This window comes from Lipotes vexillifer, unplaced genomic scaffold (assembly GCF_000442215.2).
Source record: "Lipotes vexillifer unplaced genomic scaffold, Lipotes_vexillifer_v1.1 scaffold534, whole genome shotgun sequence".
Classification (NCBI taxonomy): Eukaryota; Metazoa; Chordata; class Mammalia; order Artiodactyla; family Lipotidae; genus Lipotes; species Lipotes vexillifer.
In genome coordinates this window covers 884,973-906,362 of record NW_006787833.1, presented here as the reverse complement: position 1 = coordinate 906,362, position 21,390 = coordinate 884,973, and the positions used below count along the sequence as shown (strand labels likewise).

Below are 21,390 nucleotides of genomic sequence, written 5' to 3'. Positions count from 1 at the left end.
ATCCTCATTAGACTGGGACAGTCCTGGATTACGCCCACTTTCCCTCTCAAAACTGTCCTGGTTTGGATGATATGCCACACAGTCCCTCAATTTAGGTAACACAGAATACGCACCAAAATCCTAAACTGCAAAATATAAAAGGATCGTGGGCACAAGAGAAGTGTATCTGAAAAAATAACGAGATTAGAAGGAGACATCACAGGGACTTCCCTGGCGGTCCAGTGGTTAGGACTCCACGCTTCCACTGCAGGGGCCAGGGTTCAATCCCTGGTCGGGGAACTAAGCCCTGTGGTGCAGTCAAAAAAAAAAAAGAAGGAGACATCATTTACTGTGGGGTGACACGTCCAAAAATGCTTTAAGGCACTGAAACTGGACTTGGAGGATATATGGAAATTGGAGGTTATGGAAGCAATTCTAGGCTTATCTGAGCGAAGAGATTTAAAACAGAGAAGACACAGGCCTGGACTGAGCAGGCGGTATTGCAATGGAATATATTCAGAAAAATCAAAGGACTAGCTAACACTCCTAGAAAAAGAATCATGGTTTCTAGATAAAACGTGGAAGCAGATGTTATTTTTTAAAACACAGTCTTTTTTTTCTTTCTTTCTTCTTCAGCATCAAGCAGGCAGCGTGAGGAAAGTAAGCAGGATGAAATCCACAGCACCAGATGATGACACGGCAGACCTACTTTCATTTTTTTTTTTTTTTTTGCGATATGTGGGCCTCTCACTGTCGTGGCCTTTCCCGTTGCCGGATGCGCAAGCTCAGCGCCCATGGCTCACGGGCCCAGCCGCTCCGCGGCACGTGGGATCCTCCCGGACCGGGGCACGAACCCGTATCCCCTGCATCGGCAGGCGGACTCTCAACCACTGCGCCACCAGGGAGGCCCCCAGACCTACTTTCAAAATAACCCACCATATCACAATGATGTGCCACAGTGGAAACTGTCTCTCCAGTTTTCAGTCTGGCAATCAGAAGCAAGTTACTCCTCTGGTGGCACTTTAGAAAGGATAAAAGTTCTAGCTTCACAGAATGACGTTTCTATCCAGAGGAAAAAACACAGCCAGGATGAGACAAGGGGAGCGAGACTTGGAAACGCACACAGTGATAACGGCACTTCAAAGTTTCTGCCACCTTGTCGCAGGTCAGAATTGGGCAACTTTGGGTTCTCAATGAAAGACTCTAGAACACTGGCCACCAAAACCTGGATTGTAACCGTCAGTTCATTTCACAGGCTGTGCTCCCATGGAAGCAATTGGAAAGACACCGCTACCTTCAGAAGACAAACGGTTTACTATTTTTTTTGGTCTCGCCACACGGCATGCGGGATCTTAGTTCCCCCACCAGGGATCGAACCCACGGCCCCTTGCATTGGAAGTGCAGCATCGTAACCACTGGACTGCCAGGGAAGTCCCTAGTTTACCCTTTTTTGACAGCTCTTGAGCTATTAAATATTGCAGTGGGAGAACAGCCATACCCTATGGGATGTTCAAAGAGGGTCACCTTTGACTTGTGTTACAATTCCAGGATGGGCAGCCTTCAAATTCGGGGTAAGTCTGCAGATTACACTGCAAACAGTACCCTCTGTGAATTCAATTCCTCCCAAAGTTGTCGACTACAAAGAAGAATTCATTTGAACTGAAAATACAGGAATGATCCCAAAGGCTTTTCCATTTGGGCTCCTGGTAGGCTAGAAACAGCGACAGCCCTAAGTAACCCGGATTCAGAGACTCGGCGGGGCTGCGGGAGAGGCCGCACGTGAGCACCACGCAGCCACGCTGACCACTCTGGGTCCCATGTCTCCAAGATGCGTGACTGAAATGCCTGCCCGCGTCACACGCTGAAGTTACTGCACCCCTGCTAGAAGGATGCAGATTCAGATCTTCTTAAGCATGCAGCTTCTGACAGTATATTTAAGTGAAGGCAGACAATAAAACATTTGATACCAAGGTGTAATACAAATATCGTATTCATCAACACACCCAGAATCATCAAAGAAAATTTCTTTTGAATTTCGTTCATAATTTAAAACTTCAGGGGGGAAAAAAAACCCCACCAGGGTATGAAAGCTTTCCTTTCCTCCCCAACCAACTACTGTGGTGAGCAGGAAACTCTCTGGTACCAAGTTTCCAAAACTGGTTACTGGACTGAGTCCTATTTGCACATAAATGGTCACTCAAGCATAATTCATTGCTTTTTCATTTAACAGAAAGCAATTTATCATATATGATGATTTTTAACAATGTGATACGTCTTCCTTTACGTAAATAAGAGCAGAGAATTCACACGTGCTGAGAACCGCCATGAGCTGGTCACTGACTGAGGCTTCTGCGTCTACTGGGACATTAAGTCAAAAGACGCTGGACCCAAGGCACCGTGTTACTGACGACATGGAGCCCACAAACACATTGCTTTACAGTCTCTCCTTCAGGAAAAAGGACAAAGAAAAATTTTTAATTCTGAAGATGTCTGGGAGAATTAAAGAGGAAAATACAGTGAGCTGCCTAAGGTTCACGGTTGTTCACTGCTCTTGGGGAATGAGGACGATGACATGAACGAAGGCTCAGGGAGTTACAAACTGTTCGCAGGGCACTGTACTTAGTTATGTTGACAAAGACAGAATACGCGTGAGACACAGGCACTGCCGTCAAGGAGCCTACTCTGTAGTGAGGGGAGGCGATAAAAAACCACGACACAAGGCAGAATGTCAGCACCACAAGGAGGTAAGCGGATTTGAAACTCCCGTTAAAAGGGAAATGCTGCAGGGCTTCGCTGGTGGCGCAGTGGTTGAGAGTCCGCCTGCCAATGCAGGGGACACGGGTTCGTGCCCCGGTCCGGGAGGATCCCACATGCCACGGAGCGGCTGGGCCCGTGAGCCACGGCCGCTGAGCCTGCGCGTCCAGAGCCTGTGCTCCGCAACGGGAGAGGCCACGGCAGTGAGAGGCCCGCGTACCACAAAGAAAAAAACAAAAAGGCAAATGCTGCAAAGTATTTTCAGGATGAGTAAGAACTTCCAGGTCCAGAGTCAGTTTTATTCTATATCTACATACCTACCTTCTCCCCCTGTTTTTTTTTTTTTTTTTTTTTTTACTTGTCTGTATTGAATAATTTTTCTACCATAAACTGTTTTAACTGTGTAACCTAAAATAGGTGTACTTTTAGAAATCAGTTATAGGAAAAAGCTTCAGTTCCTCAATTTACAGATAAGGAAACTGTGGCCCAGAGGTAAAGTGATTTTTCTAAGGTTCCCCACAAACTCCCCACTCCCGCAGAATCAGAACTGAGACTCTAACGAAGGTTTCCAGATTCCACCTCTTGAGCTTATCTTCCTAAACTGGAAAAACAATATTCACACCTTGGGGGAGTGTTCTTTTCAAGATGGTGGAAATGCCTATCATTAAAGAGTATATAAACCTGAGTGGAAAGTCCTTTCTACCCTGAAGAGATATGACAGTTACATAAAGGGCCTCAAGCACAGCTAGAACACCAAGTTTCAAGCAGCGTGAGACCCGGACTGTAATTCCATGAGAATACTGAGGAAAATTTAAAAATCGCTGGATTTCTCTAGAGCACAGTTCCTCGTGTTTAAAATGAAAAGCTGAATTAAATTATTCGATTCTGTGAGAAACACAGAAGAGAGAAGAAAAGAAGGAACTAATATACATGTAATGCCTCCTACATCAATATGCAACACTGGGGACTTTATAACCACTCATTAGAATAAAAAATGTTAAAATGTAACAACTGACACTGCAGAAACACAGAGGATCATGAGAGACTACCAGAAGCAACGCTATGCCAATAAAATGGACAGCCTGGAAAAAACGGACAAATTCTTAGAAAAGCACAACCTTCCGAGACTGAACCAGGAAGAAAGAGAAAATGTAAACAGACCAATCACAAGCATTGAAATTGAAACTGTGATTAAAAACCTTCCAACAAACGAAAGCCCAGGACCAGATGGCTTCACAGACAAATTTTATCAAACACTTAGAGAAGAGCTAACACCTATCCTTCTCAAACTCTTCCAAAATACAGCAGAGGGAGGAACACTCCCCAACTCATTCTATGAGGCCACCATCACCCTGATACCAAAACCAGACAAGGATGTCACAAAGAAAGAAAACTACAGGCCAATATCACTGATGAACATAGATGCAAAAATCCTCAACAAGATACTAGCAAAGAGAATCCAACAGCACATTAAAAGGATCATACACCATGATCAAGTGGGGTATATCCCAGGAATGCAAGGATTCTTCAATATACGCAAATCAATCAATGTGATACACCATATTAACAAACTGAGGAATAAAAACCATATGATCATCTCAATAGATGCAGAAAAAGCTATCGACAAAATTCAACACCCATTTATGATAAAAACTCTCCAGAAAGTAGGCATAGAGGGAACCTACCTGAACGTAATAAAAGCCATATATGACAAACCCACAGTCAACATCGCCCTCAATGGTAAAAAACTGACACCATTTCCTCTAAGATCAGGAACAAGACAAGGCTGCCCACTCTCACCACTATTATTCAACACAGTTTTGGAAGTTCTAGCCACAGCAATTGGAGACAAAAAAGAAATAAAAGGAATGCAAATCAGAAAGAAGTAAAACTGTCACTGTTTGCAGATGACATGACACTATACATAGAGAATCCTAAAGATGCTACCAGAAAACTACTAGAGCTAATCAATGAATTTGGTAGAGTGGCAGGATACAAAATTAATGCACAGCAATCTCTTGCATTCCTATACACTAATGATGAAAAATCTGAAAGAGAAATTAAGGACACACTCCCATTTACCACTGCAACAAAAAGAATAAAATACCTAGGAATAAACCTACCTAAGGAGACAAAAGACCTGTATGCAGAAAACTATAAGACATTGATGAAACAAATTAAAGATGATACAAACAGATGGGAAGATATACTATGTTCTTGGATTGGAAGAATCAACATTGTGAAAGTGACTCTACTACCCAAAGCGATCTAAAGATTCAATGCAATCCCTATCAAACTACCAAGGGCATTCTTCACAGAACTAGAACAAAAAATTTCACAGTTTGTATGGAAACACAAAAGACCCCAAATAACCAAAGCAGTCTTGAGAAAGAAAAACAGAGCTGTAGGAATCAGGCTCCCTGACTTCAGACTATACTACAAAGATACAGTAATCAAGGCAGTATGGTACTGGCACAAAAACAGAAATATAGGTCAATGGAACAGGATAGAAAGCCCAGAGATAAACCCATGCACATACGGTCACCTTATCTTTGATAAAGGAAACAAGAATATACAATGGAGAAAAGACAGCCTCTTCAATAAGTGGTGCTTGGAAAACTGGACAGCTACATGTAAAAGAATGAAATTAGAACATTCCCTAACACCATACACAAAAATAAACTCAAAATGGATTAAAGACCTCAATGTAAGGCCACACACTATCAAACTCTTAGAGGAAAACATAGGCAGAACACTATGACATAAATCACAGCAAGATCCGTTTCGACCCACCTTCTAGAGAAATGGAAATTAAAACAAAAATAAACAAATGGGACCTAATGAAACTTCAAACCTTTTGCACAGCAAAGAAGATCATAAAAAAGACAAAATGACCACCCTCAGAATGGGAGAAAATATTTGCAAATGAAGCAACTGACAAAGGATTAATCTCCAAAATTTACAAGCAGCTCATGCAGCTCAAAATCAAAAAAACAAATGACCTAATCCAAAAATGGGCAGAAGACCTAAACAGACCTTTCTCCAAAGAAGATATACAAATTGCCAACAAACACATGAAAGGATGCTCAACATCACTAATCATTAGAGAAATGCAAATCAAAACTACAATGAGGTATCACCTCACACCGGTCAGAATGGCCATCATCAAAAAGTCTACAAACAATAAATGCTGGAGAGGGTGTGGAGAAAAGGGAACCCTCTTACACTGTTGGTGGGAATGTAAAGTGATACAGCCACTATGGAGAACAGTACAGAGGTTCCCTAGAAAACTAAAAATAGAACTACCATATGACACAGCAATCCCACTACTGGGCATATACCTAGAGAAAACCATAATTCAAAAAGAGTCATGTACCACAATGTTCACTGCAGCTCTGTTTACAATAGCCAGGATATGGAAGCAACCTAAGTGTCCATCGACAGATGAATGGATAAAGAAGATGTGGCACATATATACAGTGGAATATTACTCAGCCATATAAAGAAACGAAATTGAGTTATTTGTAGTGCAGTGGATGGACCTAGAGTCTGTCCTACAGAGTGAAGTCAGTCAGAAAGAGAAAAACAAATACTGTATGCTAACACATATACCTAGACTCTAAATAACAAAATGGTTCTGAAGAACCTAGGGGCAGGACAGGAATAAAGACACAGACATAGAGAACGGATCTGAGGACACGGGGAGGGGGAAGGGTAAGCTGGGACAAAGTAAGAGAGCGGCATGGACATATATACACTACCAAATGTAAAACAGATAGCTAGTGGGAAGCAGCCGCATAGCACAGAGAGATGAGCTGGGTGCTTTGTGACCACCTAGAGGGGTGGGATAGGGAGGGTGGGAGGGAGAAGCAAGAGGGAGGGGATATGGGGACATATGTATACATAAAGCTGATTCACTTTGTTATACAGCAGAAAGTAACACACCACTGTAAATCAATTATACTCCAATAAAGATGTTAAAAAAATGTTAAAATAAAAGAGTAACCACAACAGCTAACGTTTACCAAACACTTAAAATGTGTCGGCCACGGTTCTAAGAACTTTATTACCTCATGTATTCCTCACAATAACGCTAACAGACGGCACTATTATTTTCTGCCTCCCTCCCAATTTTAGTTTTCTTTTTTTGCATTTTTTTTTTAAATTTATTTTTGGCTGTGTTGGGTCTTTGTTGCTGTGTGCGGGCTTTCTCTAGTTGGGGCGAGTGGGGGCTACTCTTCGTTGCAGTGCACGGGCTTCTCATTGCGGTGGCTTCTCTTGTTGCAGAGCATGGGCTCTAGGCACGTGGGCTTTAGCAGTTGTGGCACGCGGGCTCAGTAGTTGTGGCTCATGGGCTCTAGGCACAGGCTCAGTAGTTGTGTCTCCCGGGTTCTAGAGCGCAGGCTCAGTAGCTGTGGCACACGGGCTTAGTTGCTCCGAGGCACGTGGGATCTTCCCGGACCCGGGCTTGAAGCCTTGTCCCCTGCACTGGCAGGCAGATGCTTAGCCAATGTACCACCAGGGAAGCCCGCCCTCCCTCCCAATTTTAGGTGAGAAAAATGAGGCCCAGAGAGGTTAGGTAACCTGCCTGAGGTTTCAGCACTAGTAAGTAGACAGGACCCTTTAAAAGCTGTTTCCCAACAAGAATCTGATTAGTTCTGACCGTATTTTTCTACTAGGCAAATACAAATAAGATAAAAAGGAGCCCTGGTCCATTGGTTCATTTTTCCCCCCAAATGAAGATGGGCAACGCCATACATGCACACCTTCCACTTCAGACCAACCGCTCTGTTCTCACCTTCCCTGTGTCGCTGCCAACAGAGAAGGCCGCTGCGTGGGAGTTGAGGGTGGGCTCCTCTCTGCCCCCTGATCAACCGCCCTCTACGCTTCTTACCCTCAACCCAAGAGCCATGTTTTTCCCTGGTGGCTTCAGAAGCAGGAAGACCCAGAATCTCTGACCTCCTTCCACAGGGCCGGGTGGCTCTCCGAGCTCAAAGCGCTGTAGGTCCTCTGACAGGCACCGCGTGTCTGAGGGCCGCTGGGCCACCAGCCGGCACCCACACCTAGCACGCGATGTGGCCTCGCAGGCCGCCCTTCATTGCTTTTGCCCCAGCCATCGTCTGCTCCCCCCAAGCCACCCCTTACCCTGACCTCCAAAGGCTGCCTAGTCCAGTCCCAGATCCCTAGTCTACTGGACTGACACCTGTCATCAGCTGCCCCCTGCTCAAATCTCGGTACCTGTTTCTGATCAACCACGGGGTCCCCCTCCAACTCTTCCCACAATCCTGCCCCAGCCTCTGCCACCGGCCTCTCTCCCGCCGGCCACACGCACAGATCCAGCAAACAGATGTGCCCCTGAGGGCATCCACGCCTCCACTCCCGCTCAAAGGCCCATTAGACTCTTCAGCCCCAAACCCGCTGCCCCACCAGAGAACAGCCTGTGCCTCAGCGTAACAAATATAAAATGTCCTAACGACTGGCCCTGAGGATCATTCTGAGGTACCTACTCTGCATCAGGTACTACACAGACGTCATCTTTTATTTGAGGGGCAGCAGAATTTTCCCATTTTATCAATGAGGAAATTGACGTACAAAGACAGGAAGTGATCTAAGGGCATGTTACAAATAAACGGCAAAGTGGGATAATTAATAAAGACCATGGCTCCAAAGTCGGTGCTTTGAGTCAGGACACAATACTCTCCTTTTATCAACTCTAGAGGTATTAAACAACACCCAAACAGGAGGCTTTACCACAATGAATCTAAACAAAGGTGTCCTTGTTATGTTAATGAGGTGACTTTCAGAAGTTTCTAAAGGATGGGGGCTGGTTGCCAGGGCTGGAACGTTCAGTCCCACCCCTGGCTAGCCCGTTCTTCCTAACTTGACCTAGATTCAGTGCAATCCCAATGAAAACCACAGCAAGTTTATTTTGTGAATGGCGACAAACTGATTCTAAAATTTATATGGAAAGTCAAAAGACCCAAAATAGCAATAAAATATTCAAAAAGAAAAACAAACTCAGAAAATTGACACATCCCAACTCAAAACTTACTATATAAATCCACAGCCACCAACTGAAAAAAACAAAGACATCACTGGAACAGAAGAGTGCCCAGAAACAGACCCACACAAATACAGTCAACGGGTCTCTGACAAAGGAGCAAAGGCAATTCAATGGAAAAAGGATAATCTTCTCAACAAATGGTGCTGGAATTTGACATCTACATAAGAAAAAAAAAAAGAATCTAGACAAAGAACTTACACCTTTGACAAATATTGACTCAGAGTGGTTCATAGTGTAAAATGCAAAAGCCCTAAAGTCCTAGAATACAACACAGGAGAAAATCTAGGCAGCCCCTGGTAATGACTTCTTAGATACAACACCAAAAGCACTATCCAAAAAAAAAAAAAAAAAAGGTGTTAACTGGCTGGGAGTTCATTAAAATTAAAAACTTCTCCTTTATGAAAGACAATGTTAATAAAAGGGAAACAAGAGCCACAGACTAAGACAACATTTTTGCAAAACACGCATCTGATATAGGACTTCTTTCCAAAATACACAAAGAACTTTTTAAATCCAACAATAAGAAAACAAACATCCTAATTAAAAAATGGGCCAAAGACCTTAACAGACACCTCATCAAAGAAGATATACAGAGGGCAAACAAGCATATGAAAAGATTTTCCACATGACACGCCATTAAGGAACTGCCCATTGAAAACAACGAGATACCGCTACACACCTATCAGAATGGCCAAAATCCAGAATACTGACAGCACCAAATATTGACAAGGGTGTGGAGCCACAGGAACTCTCATTCATTGTGGGGGATGTACGAAATGGTGCAGCCACTTCGGAAGACAGTGGTTTCTTATTACACCAAAAATACTCTTACCATAGGATCCAGCAATTCTGTTCCTTTGCATTTACCCAAAAGAGTCCAAAAACTATGTTCACACAAAAATCTGCACATGGATGTTTATAGCGGCAAACTGACAAAATGTGACAGCAACCAAGATGTCCTTCAATATGTGAAAGCACAAAAAAACTGTGGTGCATTCAGACAATGGAATTGTAACCAATAATAAAAAATACGAGCTATGGAGCCACGACAAGACACAGAAGAAACCTAAACTCATATTGCTAAGTCAAAGAAGGCTTTCTGTAAAGATTACGTACTATACGATTTCAACTATATCACATTCTGGGAAAGGCAAAACTATAGAGACATAAAATTTCAGTGGTTGCCTGGGGTTCAACAGGAAGTAATGAGGAAGAGAGGGAAAAATAAGTAGAACACAGAGGGTATTTAGGACAGTGAAACTACTCTGTAGGACATTATACATCTGTTAAAAGCCATAGTGTGTTACAGCACAACCAGCGGATTGTAAACTGCGGATCTTAGTGAATAATAACGTATCAATGCTGCTTCATCAACTGCAACTAAAGTATCACTCGAATGAATGCCAGATGTTAACAACAGGGGAAACTGCTGTAAAAAAAGTGAAGTCTAGGGCGTCCCTGGTGGCGCAGTGGTTGAGAGCCCGCCTGCCGATGCAGGGGACGCAGGTTCGTGCCCCAGTCAGGGAAGATCCCGCATGCCGCGGAGCGGCTGGGCCCGTGAGCCATGGCCGCTGAGCCTGCGCGTCCGGAGCCTGTGCTCCGCGACGGGAGGGGCCACGACAGTGAGAGGCCCGCGTACCGCAAAAAAAAAAGAAAAGTGAAGTATAATAAAACAAACAAAAAAAGGAGAAGAATGGGGACAGAATATGCACAAAACGACTCTTTTCAGCAATACCGGCGCTGGTAATATTAGCACTGCTATTTGTGTGTAATGTACCAAATAAGTAACTGTGAGATAGTCTAACATCATGTGTATCCCTGACAATCAGGATGCTCAGAGTGGAAGAAAAGTAGAGACTAGTGTGAAGGAAGTTAAGTACGAGCCTTACAGTCCCATATTTGAATTGGACCTACCAGTATGAACTCGTTAGATATTTTAATCTTCATATATGTGTATATATGTATCTGTATATATCTATAGATACATATATTACGTACATATACACGTGTGTGTGTGTGTGTGTGTATACTGTTTTTTTTTTTTTAGCTCTGTCTGCTAAAAATGCCTGAAGACCATGAACAACCCAGGAATAATGAGCACCCCTGGAGCCCAGATTGTGGTCCCCAAATATTGCCCGCTAAGACAGACAAACAAAAACAGGGTTTCTGTGAGGACAGCTGATTCCAGGTCCGGGACAGGAATTCACAGACACACCGGAAACAGCTTGTTACTCTCTGCTCACGTCCACTGGATGGGAGAACCAACGACAAGAGGTTCCCACAGGCCCAAAATGAACAGTTTGCACTTGAACAAGGACCGTGGCTGCGAGGCTGTGTTGTGCATGGATGAAAACTTTTTTTTTTTTTTTTTTTTCTTTCCAGTACCCGGGCCTCTCACTGTTGTGGCCTCTCCCGTTGCGGAGCGCAGGCTCCGGACGCGCAGGCTCAGCGGCCATGGCTCACGGGCCCAGCCGCTCCACGGCACGTGGGATCCTCCCGGACCGGGACACGAACCCACGTCCCCTGCATCGGCAGGCGGACTCTCAACCACTGTGCCACCAGGGAAGCCCGAAAACATATTATTTTAAACAGCAAACTTTCTGGCACCTGTCTCCACATTCAGAGTTGCCCCTTGAACTGGTCTGGGGTGCAGCCTGAGCACTGCAATGTTTAAACATTCCCTAGGTGAGTCTAAAAACCAGACAAGTTTGCCACCAGCTGGTACAGATGATACCAACCTGTGAGCAAGCTAATTCTCAGAGAAAAGCTTGAGGTGTGAGTAATTTCTCTCGGAAGAGGGCAACGCACTGAGTGAGCACCTTGGGAGGCCTGACCAGCACCTCTACGAGAGCTCATTCCGCATCAAGAACGTTAAGCCTTTGCCTGACATCTAAGTTTCAAATGTCTTCCCCATTTCGGTGATTCCTGCTTCCATTTTAAAGGGTACACAAGAGCACACCCCATGACTCAATAATTCCACCCCTAGTCTGTAACCAACAGAAAGGAATGTGTGTGTTCACATGGTCACAGCAGCACTATGGGTGACAGCCCTAGCCTGGGAGCGACACGAACATCCATGAACAGCAGAACGGATGCCTGAACTTGGCAGTCACACCCTGGATCTGTAACCAGTGTCACGACACGAATGAAGCTCATGAACAAGATGCTGAGCGTTAAGAACCAGACAGTAAAGAGTGTGCACTGTAAACCCTCTTTCCTGTGAACGATGCACATCAACAGGCAAAGGGAATCTATGCTGTCAGTCAGGACCCCGTCCTGAGGGGCTAGTGCCTGGGACATGCCCACTGTGTTCTGTTTCTTGCTTTGAAAATCTGTCACACTGTACAGTTATATGTGTGCTTATCTATAGGAGCACTTCAGTAAAGGCTTCTTGAAATGGATTTTTTTAAAAGAGTGTGTTAAGTGTTTGGGGAAGAAGAAGCTTCCTGTTTCCTCGGCCCCAAGGGCAAGAGCAGAGGAGGGTCGGCATCCCTGAACGCATGCCTCAACGGATACAGACTCAGCAGCCCATACAGGGCAGGGACGTGGCTACCGGGACCAGACCGCCAGGAGGCACTCAGTGGATGCTTGCTGAATTAGCAGCTGTACCTTCGTACACGCACCTGACTGTCAAAAACGTCAGTGACATGAGTAAGGCAAGAAAGCATGAGCAGGGGCTTTCCTGGTGGCGCAGTGGTTGGGAGTCCGCCTGCCGATGCAGGGGACACGGGTTCGTGCCCCGGTCCTGGAGGATCCCACATGCCGCAGAGCGGCTGGGCCCGTGAGCCATGGCCGCTGAGCCTGCGCGTCCGGAGCCTGTGCTCCACAGCAGGAGAGGCCACAGCAGTGAGAGGCCCACGTACCAGGGGGGGAGGGAAAAAAAGAAAGCACAAGCTAACAACACCGCTTCTGGAGTCTGAGTGCCTGGCTGCAAATCCTGACTCTGCTACTTATTAGTGTGTGACCTAGAACAAAAGGTACTTCAGTTCTCAACGTCTCTGTGCTATAAACTGGGTGATGAGGATGACGACGATGATAATAACAATCCTAATGAAACTGTGAGGTTTAAAGGAAATAATCCATATGAAGAGCCATGTACGATGCCCGGCACACGTGTGCATGTGTATTAATAGGCTCCATATAGATATTTTAAAATTATCTATTATTTTTATCCTTTTCTAATAAAGAGTACACAATTTGTAGAGTACGTAACAGGTTAAATAGGCATCTTTCACAAGCCCTGAAGACTGAAATATATACAGCTCTGAAAAACCAACGGTGTATGTAAACATCTGCAAAACAGCCACTTGTACACTGAGGGTGTACACCATATCACCAATCTCTGCTCTGTGCTGTGCTCTGAAAAACGAAGAGGCCAAGACCCCCTCCAGTTCACTACCTGGTCCGAGGTGTGCCTTTCATTTGGCCCACTTTACCCTTAAGAACTATTCTGAGTCCGGAGGAATGGTTAACTGGTACACAGAGAAACGTATTCAATGAAAAGGCTCTTTATGACGTACCGGTAAACTACAACGACAGTTACCATTTCATTCAACTCAGGTTTATTCTGTTGTGAGACATGAACCGATACTGCCCCAAGAGAACCTTCTCCAGCATCATACTTCATAGAGAAGCTAATGTTCTAAGTTTGAAGATAGAAAAAAATGAATTAATGCACAGTATAAAAAATCTCACATCTGCCGTTAAACCCAGTTAAAATTAACAGTTTTTCAGAAAAGCCTAAGGAAACGGGGAGGGTTCAGAGTTAACGCTGACCAGATAGAGACCAAGTTGCCTCTACTGTTTTCTTGGACAGTTAAAGCCCTGCAACAATGTGATAAACCTAAGCTTCCAAGCTGGCAGACTGGAAGAATGATGCATTTTCTTAGCCTAGCACAGTGTTGTTTTTTTGGGGGGTGTTTTTTATGCCACGATTTATTTCTGGACTCTCTATTCTATTCCATTGGTCTATATGTCTGTTTTTATAGCAATACCACATTTTTTGGGGGGCCACACTGCGCGGCATGAGGGATCTTAGTTCCCCGACCAGGGATCGATCCCACGCCCCCTGCAGTGGAAGTGTGAAGCCTTAACCACTGGACTGCCAGGGAAGCCCCCAGCACAGTGTTTTTAAAGAATTCTGAAACTGACTGGCATGAGGTGAGGCCCGCCAGCCCCGCTTAGCCCTGGAAAGCATCACTCCTTAAGGCCTGAGCCAGGGGTGGGAAACCACATTGCACAGGGTTACAGAACAAAGCTGTCGGTGTGTCTAACGTGTGATGCTGGGGCTTTCTCGACCTGTTCGCTCATCTGTAAAACGCTGATGATTACTATCTGCGCCAAAGGCTGATGCGAGAAGCACTTAACACCATCTAAGCACTCACGTGTGTACCATTCAGAATCTCTGATGCAGACGTGATGGGCTGATCTGCGGCCCCCTCAAGTCCTGTGTTGAAGCCCTCAGAGTGACACTGTGTTTGGAGACAGGACCTTGACAGAGGTGATGAAGTTACAATGAAGCCAGAGGGTGTGCCGCTCTCTCCTGTGCTATGCTTTCTACCCCAGCGCACCTGAATTCTTAAATGAGAAGGACAGCACCTCCTTCAATAAATTTTTCCCAAACGCCAAGTACAAAAATAACAGAGGTGCGCACGCAGGGCCCAGAAAAGATGCTGGAGGAGATGGTGGGTTAAAATTTAGTCCTAGGGAGCTTCCCGGAGGAGGTGACACATGTGAATGGAGTCACATGGACAGAAAGTCATCTCTCCCTCAACAAGCGTTAACTCACAAGGCTGGGAGGAGGGTGGCTGGAGAGAGAAAGGGTAAGGACTGCCCAGGCCAAGATGTTTAAAAACACAAAGGCGGGCTTAAACACACAGGTTAGGAGAGCAAAAAAAGAAAAGGTCTTAATAAAGATCACAGTGAAAGTGACATGGTCTTCCCAGCTCTTCTATCATTCCCCCAAAGAAGTCCTATCATGATGAAAATTCCCAGCAGGCATCACCACTTCCTGGGTTAACAGCCCCTCCAGATAACCAACCCGGGATTACGTCTGTTGATTCTTTTGCAGGGTCCTTTAGAAAGACAACTACCTCAGAGGCAGCTGATTTTTCTCTTTTAAAATATTCTGTAATAACCTCAATAGGAAAAGAACTTGGAAAAGAATGGATACTCGTATGGGTATAACTGAATCACTCTGTGGTACATCTGTAATGAACACATCATTGTTAATCAACTATACTCCAATATAAAATAAAAATTAAAATAATAATAATAATAATAAAATAAAATTTATCTGAGAGATATTTTAGTCTAACCTGAAGAAAAACAACAAAAAAACTGATAAAGGTTTGAAACCCACAGCGCAGTAAATGTGAAAAGATTAAAAAGTCAAAAAGAGCGTTTCCCTGGTGGCGCAGCGGTTGAGAGTCCGCCTGCCGATGCGGGGGACACGGGTTCATGCCCTGGTCCGGGAAGATCCCACATGCCGCGGAGCGGCTGGGCCCGTGAGCCATGGCCACTGAGCCTGCGCGTCCGGAGCCTGGGCCCCGCAACGGGAGAGGCCACAACAGTGAGAGGCCCACGTACCGGAAAAAAAAAAAAAAAAAAAAAAAAAGTCAAAGAGACTTAAATAAAAGAAATGAAAAAAAGTCTCTCTGGCTGCTGATGGGTCTCTGCTCCCCGGAAGCTGATGACAGCACCCTTCAAGAGCAACTTTATCATCCGGGTGAAGAGCTGCTGCATGAGAGAGAGCTTCCGCTGTGAAATCTCTTTAATAAAAAGTACAAAATTGGTACCATTCCTCCCAGAAGCTTTCAGCAGATTACATGCTGTGCAGGAAAAAAAAAAATGAAGGAAAAGAAATCAAATGAGTGATCATTCTAAAGAAACAGCAATCAAAATCTATGGGAACCCTAGGCCAAAGGGCCAAACACGCCAGGTTCTATTAAGCCACACAGAAAACGTCAACACATAACACACACAGATGCCTTTCCCGGTCCAACTAACCAGGCCATTCCCGGTTCAGGCCATCGATTGCGTTGGGACTGGTTCCATGTGAGGCTTACGCACTCTCTGGACATTCATATGAGCAGTTAACAGTCACTGTGCGCTTAGTACTGGCTCGGTGCTAAGCCCTCGACAGAAAGCAGGGCACTTGGCGGTACACCCATGCCCCCAAGTGGATACTTACGTTTCCATCTAACGATGAGGCACTTGAGGCTCAGAACGGTTTCGCAGCTTCTCTAAAGTAACACAGCGATAAGTAAACCTGGACAATCTAAACCCAGTCCACTCCACTCCAGGTCCCACTTGTAAGCGCTGGACTACGTCTGCCTCTCAGGGTTGGATCTGATCATCTCCAGAACCTGGCTGGACTGACAGAAAACTCTAGAGCCTGCTGGATGTCTGTCTCCAGCCTATGAAGTTTTCCCCGTCAGAAAGCTTTTGGTACCTCAACTCGTGAAAGCATTTTCTTAAGGCAACTTACTGTCTCGGAGGAATGAAAGGGCTACGTTTATAAGACGCAACTCTCCCAAGCAGAAATGAAGGCCTGTTTCCTATGTTTAGAACAGGTACACAACTACCACTCTTAGCTTCAAAGCTTAACACTTGCTCATCGTTGGAGAAACTAAACAAAGTAACGATAATGAAGGGAAGGCTTGATGCAATACTATTCTCTGTCCATGCGAATAAGCTGTTCCCTGGGTTCAATCTTGATACTAGTACATAAAACCTCAGGGAATTCCCTGGCGGTCCAGTGGTTAGGACTGAGTGCTTTCACTGCTGAGGCCGGGGTTCCATTCCTGGTTGGGGAACTAAGATCCCACAAGCCACACGGCCAAAAAAAAACAAAAACAAAAACAAAAAAACAAACAAAAACTAAAACCTGAGGATTACAGTTAAAATTTTATAAGTAAGACTATGGGAATCCTTATACTACAGCTAAGGTGATCATGCCAAATACTTTAATATATAAGATATTAAAATACATAACGTTATGTACACTACTGATAAATGAGCCCCAGTGGAGGATGGGATTCTGAAGGCATCCTGGGACCCTCAGATCCCAGAAGTCGGGGAGTTTTAGCAGAAAGCAGCCACTCCTTCCTTGGGTCTACCGCACTCCAGAGGCCTGCGGAGGTGGGATTTCCAAATTCACTTCCACTAAACTCCCCAAGAAGCACTCTTGCTCTTCCTGAAGCGACTTCTTTGGGAAAACATTAAGAATGACCTTGCTTTTCAGCACCTAATATTACACCGGAAAGAGCTTTTTCAGGAAGCAAGTGGCTATCTTTTCTTCAATAAAGGCCAAGGCTTCAAAGAGATAAAGCAACTGAACTGAAATAGCTACACCACTCTCCCTACTTGTAAATATTACATAGAGGAACCTCTTCAAAGCTGAGGAGTACAAAGCTCCTCTAGTGAAAGCAACCTTTTTTCAAGCCCATGAGAAAGAGCTCTGAGGGGCAGAAACCCGTGGGACCAAGGGCACAGCCGAGCCAGGCCTCCTGCTTCCATCTTCTTCCCCCCATCCCCTTCCTCTGACGCAGCTGGGCCCCCAGTGACCATCATGATCCCAGCAGGGCAGGGGCAGTACGGGAACACATCCAGATCTGCAACTGCCAGTCCCTCACCTGAGACACCTGCTGCCACCAAGAAGCCACTACTACTGAGAGAGGCCAGCACAGACCAGGAGACTGAAATGCTAATTCGTACAAAAGCTAAACTTAATGGCAGGTGTCTTCCTAAGGATTACCAAATGCAAGTCACCTACAGCTTTTCATCCCCTTGCCTTTTGCAGAGAATGTATCAATGGCACCAACCCCAATCTCTGTCCCAGGCACAAACCACGGATTCACGGTAACTTTGCTCTCTCCAGGCCTAACAAGCAATCCATCATCTTTTAGGGTCTCCCGGACATCCCCCCTTCTTCTCCAGTGTCACATCCTGGTCTGGATCTCATCAGCTCGCAGGCCTAATCCATCATTCTTTCCTTCATCCGTCAAACATTTCGGAGCACCTACTGTGTTCCAGGCACTAGAATAAACAAGGCACACAGGAATACCGCACTGCTTTAGTTCCCCTCGGCCTCCCAGTGGGGAAGAAAGACGTCTGGATTAAGAAAACATCACAATCCTGTGTAACAAGCATCATGAAGCGGGACTTCCCTGGTGGTCCAGTGGTTAAGACTCCGAGCTGTCACTGCAGGGGACACGGGTTCAATCCCTGGTCGGGGAACTAAGATGCTGCAGGCCCCGCACAGCGCAGCCAAAAAAAAAAGGGTCATGAAGCAGTGTGTCCAACTTCACTGAGAAGGCTTCACACAGGCTGTGGCGTCTGAGCTGACTCTTGACAGGTAAGTAAAGGGATCTGGGGTGAAGGGGGTGGAGAGGGAGGAAACGATACTTCTAAAGGCACAAAGACGGGAAGGAATCCCTGGCTCAGAAAGGACCATCAGTTCATTATGGCTGGGATGCCAGATGCGTGGAAGGGACAGGCGCTAAGGTAGGCTGTAGTCAGATTCAGAAAGGAACAGGTCATCGCAAGGAACATGGAGCATTATCACTGGCAATGGACAACCAGAAGGTCCAAACTTCAGCCACAATCAACCCGAACAAGAGCTTGATTTCACCTCTAATGTGTTGGAATTAACTGTCAATATCTAAAAATAAGAAAATTTTATATAAAACTCTGGATTCTTGGCTTCATAGGAAAAAAAAAAAATCTGGCAACACTGGGCCAATGTTCCCAAGTGGTGACAACTGTTTGGATCTAAGCAGCAGGTGTAGCAGCTGCCCCCTTCAGATGAGATACCTATTACGGAATTCATGACCATCCTCACCTGGCCCCTGAAGACATCTGAATTTGCAATGCCGGGTTTAAAGGAGAGAGTTGCAGTAAGATGCATGTTACAGGAAAGCAACAGGGGCAGTAAAACTGGAGGCAAGAGGGAAAGCTAGAAAGACATTACAATAGCACACGGGGGAAGTAACAAAAGCCTGAACTAAGTGAGGACAATAAACCCAGAAAACCCAGAAAAAGTGTTGATGGTAATGAGTAATGAGAAAAAGGTAATGAGTCAAGAAACGTTTAACTTGCTCCAGGTGCAAAAACACTTATCAGGTAATTTCCATGGGGCACTTATTCAAGGCTACATAGGAGACTATATTAAGAGAATGGAAAAATGATTCAGAACTAATTTTCCATTCAAACACCAAGTGAAAAAAAATAAAAAATATTAAAATAAATTAAAAAAATAAAACACCAAGTGGCTCTTTAGTAAACTGTGTGGTAAGTCCACCCGAAGGCCATTAATCAGCCTGGAGAACTGATGAGGTCCAGCAGCCACGGTCCGGGGATTCTCAACCTGGCTCTCGTGTCCGTTTTCCAGCTGGGATAGAACAAACTCTGACTGCAAGCTTTCCGAGCTGAGCCCTCGACAAGTGCTGTTTACAAGCAGCCAAGCAGCGGGTGGGATGTAAACCACTACGACGTCTCGCACCGCCACCAGCAATTACTTCTTAAACTCATAAACTCCTCCGAGGGGAAGGCCGTCCGGAGAACTTACACAAGCCGCTGACGTCCAGCATGCTGGCGATGCCCCGGTCACTCATGTCCACTTCCGGCTGGCTCTTCTCCCGGCTCTCTTCCACCAACTTTTTCAGAGACTTGGACATGACCTGTACCAAACGACAACAACACAGCACGTGGGCGACGGCCAGGAGGGTGCAGAGAGAGAAATGAGGAAACCCCCGGCTGAAACTCTCCAGTTTTTCGCCTGGCCTTGGAAAGTGGGCACCCGCAGGCAGGGTCCGGGGGCAGGGAGGGGGATGGGGAGGGCGGGACAGGGAGTGGGAAGGGTCCAGCACTGTTCCCGCCGCGGAGAGAGAAGCAAACACAAGGGCAACGCCACACACATACTCACTGCGGAGGGCTGCACCTAACAGGCTGCGCGTGGGAACAACAGGCTTCTGCAGGGCTCACTCCGGCGGCGAGATATGCACTCGGTCCGTGCAAAACGAGCACCCGAACGAGGAACACGCCCTGTCCCGGCACTCGGCGCAGGCGCACGCCGGGCCGCTCTCAGCTCCTCGCCCCGCCCGCGCCAGACCGTTCCCTAATTAGGAGAACAGTTTACTAGACGCGGCTTAGCCCGAGACCCCGCCCACAAAAGAATGCGTGCCCCGGGGTCGACCAATCACGTTTGCTGTTCGGCCTCGGGACTCCGCCCCCAGGTTAGCTCCCTCCCGTTGGAGATTCCGATTGGACTGGAGTCGGCGCGTGCGCACTAGTTCGGCGCAGGCTCAGTTTGTAGGTGGAAGCCAGAGTGCTGTGGGCGGAAGCCGGGAAGTTTGGGCAGCGCTTGCGAAGAGATGGTGGTACCCCAGGATGGGTCCCGGGGAAACTACAAGTAAATTTTCTCTCAGTGTGCTGCTTCCTTAATTGCGGTTCCACTTACTGGAATTTGCTGCCCTGAGTCCCTTCCCCACAGGTTGTACCTCCCGCTATATTGTGAGCTTCTCAAAGCAAGAACAACTTGGTGGTCTGTGTGTCCCCGACGCCCAGGTCGCGGTCACGGACCTCTGGCTCACAGGAGGGGCAATATACCAGATAAATACGTGACTTCTCTGTTCTTATGATGTGACATAGCTTAGTTAGCTTTCTATTGAATGATGATTTTCTTATGAAGTTTTCATTGTTCTTTTTACTAGAATTTCTGTTTTCTTTTTCTTCTTGTAACCTTTAAGCTTTTCATTACTCGCTACTGCTTGAAATCCAATGACTCCTTGAAGACTTTAGGAACCTTCTAATTTACTGCTCTAACTTAGACTTAATTTACTGCTCTAACTTAGACTTAATTTACTGCTCTAACTTAGACTGATTCGTTCTGTCCTTCCAGCTGAGAAGTTATCTATAATTCCTTTTCATTTGGTCCCTGGGTTGAGACAGACATTTCTTGCAGGCGTCTTGCTGGAGTAACTACCCTCAAGTAACTTTCTCTAGAAGGATGTATAGGAGGCACAAATTTTGAGTAGTTGCATGTTTTTAAATGTCCTTATTCTGCCCGCACCTTTGATAATTTGCCTGACATGGAATTCTAGGTTCAAAAGAAGTTTCTTCTAAATCTCGATGGCATAGTTCCACTGACTGCTGCTTTCAATATTGATGCCCAGAAACATATTGGTCTCCTCACATCTTTGCAGGGAACTATTGTTTTCCCTTGGGAAGCATTTGTGATCTTTTTATCATTCGTCATGTTCTGAAATGTCACCATAATATCTCCGATGGGGGGTCTTTTCTCACTTAATCTGTTTAGGGCTCATTGGGTCCTTTTCAGAGGACAATTCTTTTCTCTCTTCCTCTCTGGAAATTGCTTTCTGTTTATCCTTTGAAATTTCTTTCCTGCCATTTTCTCTGATTTATCACCCTTTCTGGAAATCTTATTGGATGACAGCCTCCTGGGCTGGTTTTCAATAGCTGGGCATTTTTGTTCCCTCATATATTTCCTCTCCTTTTTTTTTTTTTTTTTTTTTTTTTTTTTTTTTTTTTTTTTTTTTGGGGGTTTTTTTTTTTTTTTTTTTTTCTTTTTT

At 45.5% G+C, this 21,390-nt stretch overlaps 1 protein-coding gene across 2 annotated transcripts in view; it reads right to left on the bottom strand.

The window, feature by feature from the left end:
* RSU1 (Ras suppressor protein 1) overlaps positions 1–19,870 on the bottom strand; it is a 197,599-nt gene extending 177,729 nt beyond the window's left edge. Inside the window, exons 1-2 of one of the 2 annotated variants that reach the window (XM_007460875.1) lie at positions 19,725–19,870; positions 19,368–19,479 (exon numbers count right to left, since the gene is read on the bottom strand). In XM_007460875.1, coding sequence (XP_007460937.1) covers positions 19,368–19,476 — 109 coding nt within the window. In that variant the 5' untranslated portion in view covers positions 19,477–19,479; positions 19,725–19,870. Of the gene's footprint in view, positions 1–19,367; positions 19,480–19,724 lie in introns of those variants that run through there. The other variant, XM_007460876.1, reaches the window with a different exon arrangement.
* Positions 19,871–21,390: the final 1,520 nt, after the last annotated feature.